The sequence below is a fragment of the Gymnoscopelus braueri genome (assembly GCF_963280865.1).
Source record: "Gymnoscopelus braueri genome assembly, chromosome: 9".
NCBI lineage: Eukaryota > Metazoa > Chordata > Actinopteri > Myctophiformes > Myctophidae > Gymnoscopelus > Gymnoscopelus braueri.
Window position 1 is genome coordinate 41,458,386 of NC_137610.1, and position 19,241 is coordinate 41,477,626.

At 42.8% G+C, this 19,241-nt stretch overlaps 1 protein-coding gene across 4 annotated transcripts in view; it reads right to left on the reverse strand.

The window, feature by feature from the left end:
- spg11 (SPG11 vesicle trafficking associated, spatacsin) overlaps positions 1-19,241 on the reverse strand; it is a 46,126-nt gene that overhangs the window by 13,605 nt on the left and 13,280 nt on the right. For 3 of the 4 annotated variants that reach the window (XM_080437772.1, XM_080437771.1, XM_080437769.1), the window contains exons 9-28: positions 17,621-17,776; positions 16,669-16,853; positions 16,398-16,574; positions 16,229-16,300; positions 15,826-15,953; positions 14,550-14,728; positions 13,685-13,895; positions 12,893-13,075; positions 11,821-11,927; positions 10,025-10,170; positions 9,510-9,677; positions 7,686-7,752; positions 7,056-7,218; positions 5,525-5,733; positions 4,217-4,325; positions 3,953-4,112; positions 3,161-3,445; positions 1,187-1,387; positions 820-927; positions 514-679 (exon numbers count right to left, since the gene is read on the reverse strand). In XM_080437772.1, the coding sequence (XP_080293898.1) occupies positions 514-679; positions 820-927; positions 1,187-1,387; positions 3,161-3,445; positions 3,953-4,112; positions 4,217-4,325; positions 5,525-5,733; positions 7,056-7,218; positions 7,686-7,752; positions 9,510-9,677; positions 10,025-10,170; positions 11,821-11,927; positions 12,893-13,075; positions 13,685-13,895; positions 14,550-14,728; positions 15,826-15,953; positions 16,229-16,300; positions 16,398-16,574; positions 16,669-16,853; positions 17,621-17,776 (3,180 nt within the window). The remainder of the gene's footprint in view (positions 1-513; positions 680-819; positions 928-1,186; positions 1,388-3,160; positions 3,446-3,952; positions 4,113-4,216; positions 4,326-5,524; positions 5,734-7,055; positions 7,219-7,685; positions 7,753-9,509; positions 9,678-10,024; positions 10,171-11,820; positions 11,928-12,892; positions 13,076-13,684; positions 13,896-14,549; positions 14,729-15,825; positions 15,954-16,228; positions 16,301-16,397; positions 16,575-16,668; positions 16,854-17,620; positions 17,777-19,241) is intronic. The other variant, XM_080437770.1, reaches the window with a different exon arrangement.

A 19,241-nucleotide genomic window follows, 5' to 3' on the forward strand; every position in this document is an offset into this window, starting at 1 on the left:
GCTATGCGCGCTCGCTCACGTAGAGAGACAGGAACAGGCAGAGAGAGGACAGACATGCTAGACAAGACCGATGTGCACACACTGGCTCAGCCACAAATCACCTCAAAGGAAAGTAGTGTTTTAGCTACATTTCAGCATATTTTGAAACATATGACATACACTGTAGTGTATGTTTCCCAGTATACAAAACGGAGTTCAATTTGCTTAGTATAATTAATTCCAGTATATCTAAATGTGTGTAATGAGTGTTCAATTTTGACCATTTGGGGCGAACCAATACCTAAATGGTTAGGGCACATACCACATGGGCTCTAATGCCTGACGGCCAGTCCCCTGGTTTGATTCCTATTTGCTGCATGTCACTCTCCTACTCTCTCTCCCTGTGTTTCCTGTCTCTTTACAGTAACGGTCAAATAAAGGCTAAAAAAGCTCCAAATCGACTTAAGAAAGGGACCATTTGATTAAATGGGTCAAATGAACAATCAGGATTTGGCTGCATATGAACGTTCTCACCGTTGGACTTGAGCAGTCCGTCCATCCCCGCCAGGAGCAGCAGCAGTCTGTGGAGTTCGTAGCGAGTAGCGCATCGCTGCAACATCGTCATCAACAATACTGATGCCTGGCTCTCCACCCACTGGACCGGGAGGCCCCCGGGGGTCACACACACACTAGACCGCAACTACAACACAAGGACAGAGAGAGAGAGAGAGATGGAGATGGAGTGAGACACAGGAGAGAGGTACTGCAGGTATATGGACACATTTTGTTAATGAGGCCGTGGTCGTCGTGACATGGGTGTCCCCATGACGGTATGCTTACAGCTACGAGGCTCCGCTGGAAGTCCAACAGTTTGTTCTTGGCCTGAGAGAAGTTCTTATTGTCTGAACATAACTCAAACATCTGGAGGACATGAACCAACACGCACTCCTGTTGGAGAGACAGAGAGACAGACAGGAAGTCAGTCTCAAGAGATTCATTATTTCCCCTCACGTTATTGAAGATTTAAATGAAAACAAAAACATTATCGATGTTTATCTATAACAACACCTTTTTTTTTTCAAGGAATTTCAAGGAACCCCATAACTCTGAAAGTGTACAACTGAAAGTGTACTAATGTACACTCCCCCCCCCACCCCACTTTGAGAACCACTGATCCATAATAATGTTCAGCGATTATCTCTTCTACCTTCTGGAAGAGCTGGAAACCTCGAAGGAGAGGCCTAACGTGGCCCCGCCCCAGCAGGCCCCTCCAGATGATTGACAGGTCATGGAGACTCCAGGAGTGATGACGCTGGCTCTCCTCCAGGTGGGCGGTGGCTTCCGTGGCTGTGACATCATCAACGGAGGACAGAAGCCATACGCACAGACACTGCAGAAGCTCTGCCTCCTGTCATTCAATATAACAGCGACACAAATAAAAGCGTGTTTTAAGAAGGGATTTAAAAGACTCAATAGAATTAGCACTTCTAATATAGAAGGGCAGGCTGTTCCAAAGCCTTGGAGCAGCAGCAGCAAAGGCGCGGTCACCCCTACTCTGAGCCCGTTATGTGAACCTCTAAGAGCAACTGGTTGGCTGACGTCAGTGCTCTGTGTGGAGTGTAGGGCTCCAAAAGTTCAGGCAAGTATAAAGGGCCAGGCCGTGCAAAGATTTGCAAGTAAATAAAAGAAGCTTAAAATCTATTCTAAAATTGACAGGGAGCCAGTGCAGAGCAGATAAAACTGGGGTTATGTGCTCTCGCTTTTTTGTACCAGTGAGGAGGCGAGCAGCCACGTTTTGCACCAGCTGCAGGCGCCTGAGTTGCAGTAGTCCAGTCTGGAATATATAAAAGCATGGATTGCCATCTCCAGCTGTTTAGGTGGGAGATAGGGTTTAACTTTAGCTAACAGTCGTAATTGGAAGAAAAACACCCACACACACAAACACAGCAGTATAGTTCTGAAGCCAGAATTTAGGAGATGACATGCCATTGGAGAACTGTTTAAACGCTAACCAGTTTGTTAACAGCTTAGTTCTTTTACCTTCCTTGTCAGAAAAACATCATGATTTATAACCTTGTAGAACACCGTTACAACGTATCGGGGGATGGAGAGTGGGAAAGGGAGTGTGAAAGGGAGAAGGGTGGGGGGATACTGAGTTCAATGATGATGGTTTTGTACTTAAAATGCATATCTGTTTGTATATAAAAATCAATAAAAATGTAATAACGAAAAGAAACATTTTACAGTTTTACAGTGTCGACTGGGGTCCCAGAGATAAAAAAAACTGGGGGTTCTTGAAATTAAGGATAAAAAATATACCGCTGCCAACTTGCATGGACAAGAGAAAAGTATAAATGAAGAAACATTTTGGTCGCGTAGGCCTTCCTCAGGCATCTGAGAAAGGTCAACGCAAATGTAGCCTCTATCTCCAGGCTTTTATTGTTTAGTTTTGCTAAAAAATAAAAGCCTGGACCAGCACGTCGGTGTACCCGGTATAGGAAGTGTTTCATTTCCACAACCAACCAGAGTGCAGTGGGCGTCGCTCGTAATGTTGTGTTGACGGGGCGGGGGCTGACGGACAGATCGGTGAACCAATGGGATCAGGCGCATTCTCTCTGCGCTGATTTTAAACCCGCCCCTCTACACACGAAAGCAGGAAGGCTAGTGCAGCCTAACGCAAATGTAACATGTTTTTGAAATTAAATAGGTTGGGAATAGAGAACCGAAGTCTGACTTCACTGCCGCTGGAGGCCACTATCCCCCTGGGTCACATAGTTATTTCTTTCCATTGAAAATTCCATAGGGTCACCTTAGATCGTGTCATATAACTCTGTTAAAAAATAAACAAATCAGCTCCGCGATTTTACTCATATGGATATGAAGTATCAACTGACGGTGAAAAAGCAGTAATTTATCCAAGGAGTAAGACATTTCTTTTCTTCTCCAAACACAGACGTTATCAAATGTAACTCAATATCATAAACGACACAGTCACATACAGTACCTGACAGAATCACGGGCAGATTTGTTTATTTTTGGAACACAGTTCTTATATGACGTCATCTAAGATTTCCCAATGGGAGTTTCAATAGAAAGAAATACTTCCGTGACCCAGGGGTAGCGGGAGTGACGTCAGGCTGTCGGTACTCTATCACCGTTGCAGAGGGATTGTCATTCTGACCTGGTAGCAGGCAGCCAGTATGGCCAGTAAGGGGCAGCGTTGTGCCAGTGCCTCTCCTAGCAGGTGAGTCCAGGAGCGCGGCTCCTCCTGGCTCTGCAGAAGCACCTGAAACAACTCCCTGAGGGGCTCAGGGACCTCCCCCTTCACGTTCTCCTCCTGCTCTTCGTCTTCCTCATCCTCATCCTCTCTGACCACGCGCTGTCGGCTATTGAACTGCAGCTCCTGGAAGGCCAGCGACAGGTGCGCCTGGAGGGCGGGGCCAAATTGTGTGGCCAGCAACCTCACCTGGAGGAGCGACCAAATTATGGAAGAGTCTGTAAGCACTGACTAGGGTTCATGCCATTTATGTCTGTTATATGCCTAAATTGTAAGAAGCAAGCTATAGTAGTTAGTAGTAGTATTAAAGGTTTCATGACATTACATTTCTCAATTTCTGGATTTTTTTTATTGCAGCTGAAAAGGCTTCAGAGCTCAGAGAGGAATAACCCGCCATGGCTCACTGGAGTGGATTTTTCAGTTAAAACCTTTTAATACACATTTGAAGGACTATGATAAAGACTTTTGTTTTGTAAACCAACATGTCATGAAACCTTTAAATTGCAGGGTTTTTCTTTTTCTTTCTCTGTGAGGTGTTTATGTTTATTGTATGTATATTTGTGTCTGATACAAAAACAAATAGATCATTACGTACTAGTTGCAGTAGTAGTAGTTAGCAGTAGTAGTAGTATTGCAGTGGTACTAATTAAAGAAATAGTGGTTAGCAGTAATATTAGTAGTTATTAGTAGTAGTACCTGTTGAGGAGGATAGCTGTGTAATTGGACAAACAGCAGGAAGTTGATCCAGTGTCCGTCAGCCGCACAGTGGGCGGGGTAAACAGAAGTGATTGGCAGGTGGTGGAGCTGACAGAACTGGACTGGCACCGCCCACTCCTGACCCGCCTCATAAGAAGTCCTGCAGACAAAATATGGATTAAATATTAATAACACACACACACACACACACACACACACGTCAGTACGTGTGGCGGTCATGTGAGTTCAGGGGATGTAGCTAACCTGCTGATGCCACTCTGTTCCAAGCTGTCGATCACAGCTGACTCCAGGTAGCCAATCAGCTCATCTGCTGCCGTTTGCTCCACCTCCAGCAACTTGTTGCCTTTAGCCACTGGGAGGAAGACAAAGGACTGGTTGGACGGTATGACGGTGGGTGAGTTCTCCCATAACCACTTGAACCCCAGCAACAATATTCTCGCATTGCGACGCGTTGTGAGCTTATTATTTTTTGGCGAAGAGATTGGGTGTAGATAAAAAAAAGCGCACCAAGTATAGTGCAACTCAGGTCCGTTTGACTAAGAATAGAGGGTTCAAGTGGTTGTCGCAGAAAATGACGTCTTCACTTTGAGTGAAGCATTGAAAAGCACTATTCTTGATGCGCGTGTTGTCAAAAACAGAATAAACAGTCGGGCTGATCAATCTGGGACAAGGTTGTTGCCAACTGTAGTTACCGAAATTATGGCTTTCATATTTTAATAACACTAATCAAATGATAACGCTATTTGGGTCATAGACTGTTAGTATAAATCTATGTCATACATTGAGCCACGGGGCATAATCTGTTAGAACGTGTTGCAGATGCCAATAATTCACTCCTCCTCTTGCTCAAAGTTATCCAAATGACCTGCCATGACAACCACTGTTTTATGGAGGACTTTACACCTACTATGGACTAGGTGTAAGAATTAAGTTGTAACTTATACCTACGTTGGAACTACTTCAGCTGTTGCAAGCCTTAAACTGTTAGTATTGGGCGTAAGTAAGTGCTAGTTGCGAACGCGGAAGGAGGCGCGCCTCCGCCCAAGTGGAGCTTACTATGAAACCGTGCTCGGGTTGTGTGTGTCTCTGTGTGTGTCTCTGTCTGTGTGCACTGCCTGTGTGCAGCCGCCAGAGTGCGCCAGAGTGCACTACACCTGCCAAGCCTGGACAGAGATGCAGTCTCACACACACACACACACACACACACACACACACACACACACACACACACACACACACACACACACACACACACACACACACACACACACACACACACACACACACACACACACACACACACACACACACACACACACACACACACAGAATTCCATACATGGAGGCAGTCACGTGACTTTCTCTCTACGCTCTCCCCATCACGGTGAAATAACACGGATTACAAGTCCGTAAATACACAACATAACAATTTTAAAAAGACAAAAAAAACATTAGGGCTGTGTTCGCTTCCCGCGTTTGCGCGTCTTACTTGTGTGTATCTACAGTATCTCTGTATGTGTGTGTGTGTGTGTGTGTGTGTGTATATCTTACCCAGGTTTTGTGTGTGTGTAGCAGGGCTGATGTGTGTGTTGCCGTGTGTCCAGTGATGTAGTATCATTATGAGGACCCTCAGGTCCACACGGAGCTTCAGGCTGCAGACACCCAGCAGTTCACAGAAACACACACAGGCTGATGATACAGACGGCACGTTGAAACTCTGCAGAGCAACATGGTAGGCCTGCTCTGCTGCAGCACACAGCCTACAAAATGCACGCACGCACGCGCACACACAGGCACACACACACACACACACAGGCAATCTGTCAAATGGAGGTGGTGGGTATATATACATGTACAGTATAAAAAACAGCTCACTTGCTCAATAATGAAAATAATTGTGAATCGCTCGCAACGTTTCGGGTCAAGGACCTTCTTTGCCCGAAGAAGGTTTGACCAGATTTTATTCAGATGTGCAAAATACTTTTGATTACCTTAGGTATGTGCCATGTAAAATCCTGATTTTAATCCTGATGAAGGTCTAAGGACCGAAACATTAATTATTATATTAAAGTGTTTTTGCAAGTTCAAGACGACAATCACTCGCATTTTGTGTCTTATCCTATTCTCGACACCAGTTGCCAAGACACTCAAGGTGTGCATCAGCCTTCAGTCAAATGGCTAGAAGTAAAACATTTGACTGCTATGGTCTTTTAACCAAGTGGATCTCAACCTTTTCTGGATCAGGGCTCAGTTGAAAATCTCAAAAGGGTTCGGAGCCCACCCATTTGACCACTTAACACGCTGCTGTGTTAAGTGGTCAGATGGGTGCATTTTATTGTGTTTATTTTATTGATCAATCGATCGATTTAACAATATCAAAATGAAAACTCACATTTCAAGGTTTTAAAGAAAAAACACCATGAGTTTTTATTTATTTATTTATTATTTTATATCAAAATCTTAGGCGTTTTGTAAATATTTTGGGGCCCACTTGCAATACCCCCATGGCCCACCAGTGGGCCCCGGCCCACAGGTGGAGAAACCTTAACCGCAGCAACCATATTTGGTGGCTGAGCTTTGTTTCATACATACAGCATTTAACCCATTAAAACCGGGAAAGCATATATGTGTCATTTTAGATTTCAGCGCTGGTTATTCAAAAATAGCACACCTATATACTTACAAGAGTGCTATTTCTGAACATTTTTGAAAAATCTTGAAAGTGAAAGTGAATTCAGAATAATTTTGCATTTTTTAACACAAATCTTCTCTTCTGGGGGTCCCTGGCACAAAACGTTTTCAGGTGGGGGTCCGCGGCCAAATACATATCATTTTGGGGATCCTTGGCACGAAAACGTTTGAGTGCTACTGATTTAGAAGACATTTTGTAGAATCGGCCTCGGGTCGAAATGGGTTAACATGGTGAGTTCCCCCAGCAGGTGATTAGCAGTTCAGTGCTTGGTGGCACTTAAGACAATAGATATCGCCCTCCATGTCCTTTAACCCCCTACCCCCCCCCTCACCAGGGACAGATGAAGGCTGGAGGAAACATGTGTTGCACAGTAAATATTAATACACTCACAGTGTTTTGACATCACTGCAGCCTGGTAGGTTCTGCAGTAGGAAGGTGACGTAGGCAGACGCGGGGCGGCCGTGACGGAGGTAGTAGGCAGCGTCCAACCTCTCCATCAGAGCGAACCTGTTGACCAGCTCTGGACTGGAGAAGTGAGGCAGTTCTGATACGTCTACAGACCACAGCAGCAGCAGCAGCAGCAAACAGGACAGTTTCCGTGGCAACAGATAACATGCAAATTCAGGGTCAGGCCTTATTAACAGGAAATCACAGGAAGCAGGGTTCACACGGCTCCATTTCTGCTCCATCCACCAGTTTATTCATGCGAGTAAACACTGTAGTTATTGTTGCTTGCATAATTATAAATGTCATCAAATGGAGAAGTCAAGGTCAACTTTAATGACCTACAATAATTATGGAAATGGAATAGATGCAACAAACTTCCAGCATTATCAGAGAATACAACAACACACACACACACACACACACACACACACACACACACACACACACACACACACACACACACACACACACACACACACACACACACACACACACACACACACACACACACACACACACACACACACACACACACACACACACACACACACACACACACACAACAGCTTGTACCATTGGGGCTGAGAGTGTTGGCCGTCTGCCAAACAAACAGGCGTGACGGATCCAGCGGCTGGAGAGACTGAAATGGAGAGAAAAGAAAAGAGAGAGAGAGAGAGAGAGAGAGAGAGATAAATAAACGTCATTATAATTCCACTGCCTGAGGAGCAAAATGTTCAATCTGCTTTACAGCCCGTCTCTCATTAAACAGACCGCAGAAAAACAAAACTGAGCAGATGGAGATATTTTGGTGAATTTTCACAGAGAACAGATTCAAATGTTTCTTGTCTTTTATATGTTTTGACAAATGTTGTGCCCATGAACTTTTTGTTTGAGGTTTGGCACTATTGAAAATTGATTTTGTATGAAGAATAAGTGCAAATGACGTCATACTGCATATTTTCTGGCACATGCAAATGTCTCAGAACAGGCGTGAGTTTGTGTGTACCTAACAAACAAATCAGCAAAGAACAATAATGATGAATCAGACTATGTTCGTGGAAACACTTGCACAATCTGCCAGACTGGCACTTCATTGTTCATCATGCACTAATATTTCATATTTGCATACACGCTTGTCCTGGTTATCTGTCGAACTAAAACTGATCTGTAGTCTCCTTATGTTCTGTGTGAACATTATTTTAAATCAAACACCAGATTATTTTTGCAATCAAAATCAAACAAAACAAAACACACAATTATTACACCAGGAATGCCAGCCGTTAGCCTGGTAAACCCTCCCTCCGGAAATCTCAATTCCATTTCATTTCAGGAGTGAGTCTGGCATGATCCGCCTTTCTGCAATATTGGCTCTGTATGCCAAACGGCCGGGCCTATCAGCGTCGTCGCTCATTGTTCTGTGATTGACAGCTTACGTTGGCCAATCAGGTGGCGAGTTCGAGTGAGCCCAAAACACGAACGGCAGCCATCTTTTTCTTGTGCGGCCAATTCTCCGCTATTTTTTTACTTCAAAAAGCTCTCTAACTTCTATTTTGAGGCACGGAATTTACTTATAAGATATCGTTTGGATAGAATTTAGTTGTTTAACTTCATATATGTGGTCAATTAATCATGACAAAGCCTATTTAAAAAAAAAAAATTAGAGAACCGGTAGGGGCGGGCAGTGACACCATTGTACCCGAAAAAGGCAACCCATTTTGGGTATGGCTGTCTCAAAAGTCCCGTCGCGTCACATTAAGACTGGTGAACTGCTGTTTGGCTGAAGGGGAAAAATTATCATTGGCTGAAGGGGTTGTCAGTCAACGGTATTACTCCCGCCCAACTCCAGCACAGCCAATATTGCAGACAGGCGGATCAGGCCAGACTCACTCCTGAAATGAAATGGAATTGAGATTTCCGGAGGGAGGGTTTACCAGGCTAGCCAGCCGTGGCCATTTAACACTTCCTGCCCCAAGAACTAATTATTTTTATAGAGCTATATCATTCTGGAACTTCTTACCATCTCACATTCATCTTATACAAAATAAATTATCATTCAAGATAGCTTTAAAGAGATACAGCAGCAGCAGACCACATGACCGGAATCTTAATCTTGTGTTGCATTAAATTTTTGTATAATGTAATGTAATCATGTATGTTTCATGTTTTATATTTGTATGAATATTATATGGACCCCAGGAAGACTAGCTGTCGCCTTGGTGTAAGCTAATGGGGATCCATTCAATAAACAACAATAAACAAGCGCTTTATGATCACGTTTTGTGAATTAGGCCCACTGAGTTTTCATTACCCGAAGGAACCAATTTACAGATACTAGCTCTGTACACAGTCCATCATGAAAAGGAAACATCTGTTCAGAAGAGTCAGATTGAGCTGTACCTGCATCAGGTGGTAGATTGAAAGGTCAGAGGTCGTGGGGTTGCTGCGGGGGCCCCCCGCGGGGAAGAGGGCGGCTCTGAGTTTGGGGTACGGGGTCAGGGTCATCTTTAAGAGCTGGGGGTCAACTCTCCACGCCGGGCTCCCTGACCTGTCTCCCTGACGCATCACCTGAACCGCCAGTCAGACAGAGAGACAGACACGTCATCAAACAGAGAAGGCAAGGTCAACTTTAATGACCTACAACAATTATGGAAATGGAATTGAAACAACAGGGCAATTTCCAGCATTATCAGAGAATATATAATAAATCAGCACACACACACACACACACACACACACACACACACACACACACACACACACACACACACACACACACACACACACACACACACACACACACACACACACACACACACACACACACACACACACACACACGTTAGGAATGTGTTGGGAGTCTCTTTGGAGGTTCAGCTAAATGACTGGAACGTAGACTGGGACAGTGTTGTTACCTGGTCTATTCCTCCAGGGGTGAACATGATGGTGGCAAGGGCAAGCAGGCTGTGTCCCTCTAGCAGCATACTGGAGACCGACGCCTGGCCACCTGGTAGGACCACCTGGGCACTGGTTAGACTGGTCCAGAACACACACTCTGGGTCTACAATAACAACAAAACATTAGGCCATGCAACGCTTGATTTGTAAAAAAAACAACAACAGAGGGACATTTTCTGAACCACTTAAGCCCTATAAACTGTCATATGACAGATAGTGAATATAGCTATTTTTGAAACGTCTTGCGAATTCGCCCCAAAATAGGGACACCAGGGTTAATGTGGTTAACATGCATTTTTTATTAAATTGTTAAATTGTGATATTATCAAACATAACATATCAAACATATCTTCTACATTTACCAAAAGGAAATGCTTGTATTTAATTCAGTCTGAACAGAAGCAGGGATAAAACATATCCCCACTGCTGGTGATGAAAAATAAATGACCAGACGAGTGGATATCAAAAGCAGAGAAATGTACGAACGCTTGTTTTATTGTTGTATTGTTTTATTGGATCTTGTTTAGTCGATACACTTATTTGTTTTAGCTCCTGCTCATTTGAGTTTGCTATTTTGTCTCATCTGTTTAAGGAAATAGGTAGCTGATATATTGCACTTTTACCTTAGTGCTAGGTATACTATTGGTTGCTTGTTTTTGCAGAAAATGCACTTAAGACTTCTGGTGATTAGTAGTTTTCGTTCCCTACCTATGTTGAAAGCACTTATTGTAAGTCGCTTTGGATAAAAGCGTCTGCTAAATGACTGTAATGTAATGTAATGTAACCCCCTCAAATCGAACCCTGAGGTTGTGTCCACTTTTAATGCAGAGCACCGACCCGTTGTCAAGTTGAAATATTAGCATTTTATTGGTTTGATTGAATACTTTATTCTCGATACACCTAGCAGAGGAACAATATAATTACAGAGGCCTGAATGTAAACAGCATGAAATGTAGCAGAAATGTAAACAGCACGAGGTACAGTGACACATTTAGGCTAAAAGGATAACACAATGTTGTGAAAGCTGGTGCCATATGCTTGTAATGTACAGTAATGGCCTCTGTAATTATATTGTTCCTCTGCTAGGTGTATCGAGAGATGGGTTCTGTACAATGTTCTATTATTAACCATTGTGTAACGCTGAGGAGACAAATGCAAGGCGCAATGGTTAATGTATGCCATAATATGCACTTTGATAGACTGTTTGGTATAGCACTTTATATGATAAACTGTGAACTTTATTATATAATATGCAGTGGAGGTACATAGCACTTTATTTAAAATGGGTTGTATCCATTTACTGCACATCTATAGGGTACAAAAGTTTTCTGATGTACCTGTACCTGTTATGTAGTGTATTGATATCTGTTATGTATCGTTGTTGTGATGTCATTTGTCGTGTTTTTTGTTGAAGAGGACCGCAATGGAAATAAGCCCTCTGGTTTTATTGTGTTTTCATCCTCGTGACGAATTGACTATATGTCGGAAAGTGCTCTTGTGCTCTTTTTTTATGTCAACAAATAAAACCAATCAATCAATCAATCAACAACTGATCAAATATGGCGACTGAAGTAATTGAGTTTCACAATTACATAATTGTGAAACATAAAATCACGATTATTATTTTCAATTAAATATGCAGCCCTAATTACTACTATCTTTGCGGGGACAGACAGTTTGTGCTCTTTAGTCTCAGTTGGACAGGCCCTGTTTGTATCTGTAGGACAGACAGTTGGTGAGGGACCTCTGTGTACCTGTCAAGTCTCTGCTGATCTCTTGGGTTTTGACCAGCATGTCAAACCAGGGCTGGCTCTCAGACAGCGTCCTGTTGGACAGACTGGGGCAGTTCCTGGGAGTCAGCCTGGACAGACAGTGGAGACAAGAGTGGACTATACTTAGTATAGTATAGTATAGTATAGTATAGTATAGTATAGTATAGTGTTGTAGGGTGGAAACCTTGTATGTCCAAAACCGTCACTTTTCAGAAAATGGAAAAAAAAGAACCTGTGTTCCAATGTATTCAGGGTAGTTAAAGGTAGGGTAAGTGATTTTCTTCGGTTAAAATAAGTGTTAAATAGCTCTATATTCTGATAGTACTCATTGCTATAGAGTGTTTGTTCAGTAAAAGGAGTCTCCTTGTCTCTCCACCTCTTTATAAAACAGAAAATGCATTTTCGTTTCAGTTTCAGTTTCATTTCCAATTTGATCCAATCAGGATAGAGAACTCAATCAGGATATAGATTAAACAAGTGAAATTGGAAGTGATGACACTAATAAATGAGCAGGCAAAATTGGAACTGGAACACTATAAAAATGAAGCTTTCTTGTTGAAATGAAATGGGTACTTTCTCCTGATTGGCTGAGATTTTGACACCTACCGGAAAATGTATTTTCTGTTTATTAAAGAGCTGGAGAGACAGGGAGACACCTGTTACTGAACAAACACTCTATAGCAATGATTACTATCAGAATATAGTGCTTTAACCTTTTAACAAAATACTTTTTGTTTTAACCCAAAAATATCACTTACCCTACCTTTAACTAGTTATTTAGTCACAATCTCTTGTTAAAGGGATAGTTCAACCCCAAAATGACTATTTTTCTATTGATAAGTCACTGCAGCTATTTTTGTGAAACATTCTTGTATGATGAAGTAGGGCATTAATTTACGAAAAAATATAAAACATAAGAAGTTTGGAGATACAAGGTTTATGCTCGCAGCAATGATAGTGTTGGATGTCTGTATTCAGTAGGTTCTGTGGTCTATACCCGTGCTGATGTAAGTATGTACTATGTATACAATAGGTTCTGTGATCTATACTGTACCTGTAATATTGTAGGTATGTATACAGTAGATACTGCAGGCTGTGATCTAGACAGAACTGTATGAATCTTTTATGGAGGTTTGGAGGCAGCGGGGTGCCAGCTGTCATCACGCCCCCAGCCTGGGACATTCGCCATAACAGCTGGTCAAAGTCACTCAGCTCAGCCTTGGTCAGCATGCCTCGCCTGGACACAAACACCCTGTTATGTTAGAGAGTTTGCTTCAATCTATCCTATGATCAACAAAGGACTCTTCTTTATTGGCTCTGATCCCTCTGATCTTCTGTCAGGAAAACACAGTACGTCAATAACAATGGTTCTCCAACTTTTTAATTTCAATGACACCCAGTTTGGTATGCATTAGTTTAGTTCATTTAGCACATTGTAAAACAATAATAGAAACAATGCATATCAAAGAAAAGAAGTTGCTGTGCGAGGAAAGGAAGAAGCCGGCAGGCTTATTTGGAATACTTTCCTTAATGGAAAAGGTCATTAAATAACAGATTAAAAGTTCAATAAGAACAATACCAGGACCCCCATAAGAGAGTAAATGGAACAAAAAGGAATCTGTAAGGGTCCATTACACCCAGAGTTACAGAGACGTAAGGGTCTATTTGGTTCCCAAACACCAATCCTTTAGCTGGGAACCTCCTCGAGGGCCCCTGGGGGTCTTCAGACCCCCCTTTGGGAACAGACGTATTAGAATAAAAGAAAAACTAAAACTTAATCAAATGTGAATGGAGGAGTAAAACACCATAGAAAAAGACAAATGATCAGACAACAACATCAGCCTACCTGGCCAGCAGGTACAGTATGTGCTCTCTGAGGGTTCTACTGCAGTGTGTGTTGTTGTTCACCAGGTCAGAGGTCAGCTCTGGCCAGCAGGGGGCAGCAGAGGGCTGCGTGTTCTGACCCACAACGCTCTGGATCCAACAGACCAGACGGTCGCGGTCATGGAGAGACGTCAGGTAACCCCACAACACCACAGGGTCACGGGAAGCAACTGCTGATGGACATGACAGGTAGACATGTACACCCGATAAGCAGACAGATGGAGAGACAGACAGGTCGATAGATACAGCCAGATGGGCAGAGAGACAGTTAGTTAGACAGACACATGAAACTGGCATTTAATCACTTAAAAACCCTGTAGGAGCCAAAATATATTTTGCTTGCTGTTTTTATTTTGTTTGGTTTTCCCATACTTTGTTTTGATTTGTTTCATTTCTGTTAATTGATTGATTTGCTCCTGTCTGGTGTCTCATTATCTTTTGATTTATGTCAGGCAGCCAGGCCCAACACAGAGTGAAGCTAGGCTCGATATTTTCTGTTGATCATCACCGTTTACCTTTTATTTGCCTTCAGTTTTATTTATGTAAGTTTCAGTACACACATGTTTTTGGACCACAACGCTACGTGACGCGTTGTGAGCTTATAGATCTGCTAGTTTTGCAGAATTTATTGGGATGCTAGTTTGAAGAGAATGTAGATTTCTATTCTGCCCTCTTCTACAGTATGTCTATTCTCTTCTGTTCTATTACATAATTATATTCTGTTCTATTATACTGTACAAAATTGTATAGTCTATTGCACTGCATTCTATACTATTCTAGTCTATAAATTGTAATGTATTCGTCCATTCTATATGCTGGTTAGGTACCTGTGTCCTGGACTCTGGACAGCTGGACTGTCCTCTGTGAGTTCTGGTCCCAGTGTCGGACCCAGTCCAGTCTCAGAGAGCTCCACAGATCGGCTGGGTCTGACTGAGACCTGCTGTCCCCCATCAGGTCCTCCAGTACCACTCTACAACCTGGGTCTGACTGGGCCAGCTGTAGAACACTGTGAGAGATGAGACAAGACGAGCGGATGTTGAGTAGACACACACATGCACGCATGCACAATCACATCATGTTGCAATGAGTTGTGAGCTTCTACATCTGCTATTTTCTAATCATTTAGAAAAATCTTGAACAATTTCGAATATTTTGAAAAATGGGGTCTACAAAACGTTTTCAGATGGGCTTCCGCGGCCAAATACATATCAATTTAGGGGTCCTTGACGTGGAAATGTTTGAGAACCACTGCTCTAGAGCACAGGAGCATGATCAACAATATTTGGAGTTCATATATCATGACCAGGTAGATATACCACTTAGGGCTGGGCAATTAACCTCCAATATATCGAAACCGATATTTAGAAACAATAACAGACTTAATCTTGCTCATGTAGGTTAATTGAATAATTGCATGTTCTTTTAATAATTATTTTAAATTCCTTATGGATCAACGAATCGACACGTAAATAAAGAATATTCTTGCGGAAATAGTGGACGCATTGTGAGCTGGTAGATCGGCTACTTTCGCTATTTTTGAAAATGTAAAAGAAAAAGGGGCTTTAGTGGTTAAAGATGGCGGTGTTGTGTTGACCAATCCAGAGCAACAGCACTGCTTGCTTGTCCCATGGGTTCCCAACTTCCCATAACTTCCCATAACCTCCTGACTGAGCAGGGCCCAAATTAGGTTCTGAGTACCTTATCTGAAACCAAGCCATAGCGTATGGGGAAAAAAATCCAGAACCTGTGAAATGTTACACGGCACGCATGGTTCGCTTATGTCTTGTGGTCAAAAAGTAGCCTGGAATCCAGCCTGATTTGCTACGTTCGTCTTTTTCTCATTTCGCTACTCAGTCTGGCCAGGGTCCTATTTGACTCGTATTTCCATTACGTAGGCAAGTCAGGAAGTGACTCGAATTTTATATTGGACAACACTGCCCCCCCCCCCCTACAGACCAATCAGAAGCCGCGGGCTGTTTTCTCCTGTTTAGGCAGGGAGATGGGAGTCTTTCCAGACTGTGAAGTGAGAAAAAACAAGGCAGAACGTAGCAAGCAGGCTGGATCCCAGGCTAGTCAAAAAGAGCCATGAAAGCAGTTGTGTACCTTGTTGTGTGTGTGAGTTGTGAGCAGCGAGTGGTGGGCTGTGAACCCAACGCCTGCATCTGTCTGAGGAACCCCACTCTCTGCATCTCCTCCTCAGAGAGATAACCCTGTGTCGCCAGCTCCTCCACCTCAACAGAAAACACACAATTAAGACCAATTAACATCTAGTAATCCCCATTAAGACCACAAGGGCAGAAAGAAATTCAATAAGAAGTAACTTTACACATTACTGTGAGAGGTAAACTGAGGATTGTGACCTGAAGTTTTGTGTGTGTGTGTGTGTGTGTGTGTGTGTGTGTGTGTGTGTGTGTGTGTGTGTGTGTGTGTGTGTGTGTGTGTGTGTGTGTGTGTGTGTGTGTGTGTGTGTGTGTGTGTGTGTGTGTGTGTGTGTTGCCCTTCTCACCACAAACTCCCTGAGGTCCTTGTCGTCAGTGTAGAGACAGACAGAATGAAGCTGTTTCTTCACATTAAAACCCTGAAAACACAAAAGACTTGAAACACACTAAAATAACTCTGCAGTCTCTCTGTCTGTTTGATCAACTACGTATTTTTGTGTTTGTGTGTGTGTGTACCATATTTCTCAGCAGTGTTTTAGCCTGCTGTAGGTCTCTGTTCGACAGGCAGTTGAAGACAAGGCGAAGACCTGTACATCTCAGATCTGAGATTGTCTGATCGGGTCTGCCCTGCCTCTGCAGGAAGGCCTGGACACGTGGGATCTGATTAGTCAGGACAGCCTTCTGGACCAGAGCCTGTAAACACACAGAGATCACAAACACACAGATTAAGAATAAATCAACTAATATGAGCTATATGAACACATTTGCGTACATCTCCCAGCCTCACCTCTGTTGTGAGGAGGTCCCATTGCTCCTCCTTCCTCCCCTCCTCTTGCTGCTGAAGAGTTGCCGGGGTGTGTGTGCGAGGAGTGTCGCCCTCTGCCGTCCAGGGAAACTTCTTCATGTAAACTCTGAGCTCAGTGATGTAAGCGTCCAAGATCTCCACACAGCGCTCAGAGTCAGCATCTAAAACTACACACAACATCACACTACATGAGACAACATTAACTATAACTAGATAAACACAAATGTGTTGTGTTGTGTGATCACTGTTCCATGGATGCATATGAATGAATGTTTCGTCTTCATTAAATCCCACACTGTTTGTTACAACAGATGACCCTACCTATCAGGACAATTCCATTGGTGACTTCTTCAGCAGTTCACTAGCTAGCGAACCAGTGCAACACTGGTGTTTTCACAACACAAAGTGAACTGGCAAGCAAAATGATATTCAGTACGAGAGGCAGAGAATATTACTAGATCCTCCCCCGCATCTTCCTCCTCGTTTGGTTTAGTGTAGGGGTCAACAATATGATTCTTTCAGGGCATTTGCCGAGTAATCTGGTGAGACGATAGCTGATGTTTTCAACCAATAACTAATTACAGTAAATGTAAAAGTCAGGCAGGCTAGATGCATGAAGGAGCAGATGCATCTCAAAAATAGAAAAAAAAAAATGTAGCAGCCAGCATATAGACCAAACAACCAATGCAAATACAATGCAAAAGACTGAGAACTAGTCGACCCTTAACTTGATGTAAAAAGTCCTACCAATTATTTGCTAGGACTTTGCTAGGTGTGTGTGTGTGTGTGTGTGTGTGTGTGTGTGTGTGTGTGTGACTGTGTGTGTGTGACTGTGTGTGTGTGACTGTGTGTGTGTGTGTGTGTGTGTGTGTGTGTGTGTGTGTGTGTGTGTGTGTGTGTGTGTGTGTGTGTGTGTGTGTGTGTGTAGTCTTACCCTGTGTGTTGTTGAGTATGGTAGTGACCTGTGTGTTGAGGAAAGACAATGCGAGGCTGAGTAGCTGTTCAGAGAACTGTCTGCTCTGAGCTTCATTGTGAGAGTCTCTGATGGACGAACACAGCAGGTCCAACGCAGGGCACAGCTCCTGGATGGCTGCGGAGAGGAAGGACACATTATTACACTTGCCCACGCTTAGCACAGCGAGTCACCTCTGTCCGTGTGAGTGTGTCTGTGTGACTTAAGGAGCCACAGCTGTTCTGGTCAGATTTGGATGAAATTCGCACATAAGCTGACAGTTGACCAGGGAACCAAATTCTGTACATTAAAAAAGGCCTGACAAGTGCTATTTTGTATACATTTTTCAGCAATGTATAATGAAATCCAATGTGACACGGTAGAATCTACCGTGTCAGCACTGAAACTGCACTCCTTAGAGTCTAAGCAGTGCAGTTTCAGTGCTATGCTTCTAGCGGAAGCCAGACTGAAACTTATCAAATGAATTATTATTATTGAGAAACTGTAAAAGTTGATTACAGACAACTTTTTCTAATACTTTTGAAATGAAAGGGAGTTTGGAGATTGGTCTTTAATTGCTGTGAACTAGTGGATCAAGGCTTGTTTTTTTAAAGAGTGGTTGGATAATTGCGTGCTTTAAGTGATCGGGCACATCAGGAGCTATTGATGATTGACAAAATGTAAGGACTTGAGACAGTTAAAAATATATTTTAAAAGAGCAGTAGGAATAGTATCAACAGGACTAGAGGAGGGATTCATATGTGACACAATTGGTGAAAGATCAAGAGTGTTAATAGCGGCAAAAAGAGCTTTTGTTATTCTTATTAAGATTAATCAGATTGCAGAAAAATGCAGATCTTGCATCCTCAATTTTGTGATTAAAAGCAGACAGAAGTTCCTTCATGTGGATGAAGTGAACTAAATCTAGGGCAGACAAACATAAATTATTAAAATGGCAGACGAGGTCATTGGTGTCACTTGGAACTGTCACATCCTTACTAAGGTCTGAAAAAACAGAGGAATTCTTTTCAGCAGAGCAGCTGTTGAGAGTGCGAGAGCGGATTGAACGTTTGATGGGTTGGGTCTCAGCAATCAAATCTATGTTAAAAAGAATTTGTGGTCAGAGAGAAAGAACTCACCCAAACATAGATATTGAGGTTCAAGGACAGTGTCAAAACTAAGTCGGCCCAGACACATGCTGAGTCAAATTTAGCGTTTAGAGTCATGCTAATAAACTCATCAGCTAGCTAAGCTGTCGGAGTGATTGTCAACATGAAAGTTAAAATCTCCGGTCAGCACCAAGTTATCAACTTTCATAACAACAGAGGATAAAAATTCAGAGAATTCAGTTAAAAACTCACTGTTAGAACCTGGTGGGTGATAACATCATAAAATAATGAGAGGATTAGCAGATCCAATCCTAAGCAGGAGAGCTTCAAAGGTATTAAAATGATCGCGGCAAGCAAGCTGTTAGCAGCTAGACCACCATGTGGAGGTGGTCTAGCTGCTGTATTTTCCAAACAGTTTGCTTGCTAGACATCCTAGGAGCATTAATAATTCTACAGGCAGCTGGACAAAGCTTGTTCACAGTTATGTTGTCTTT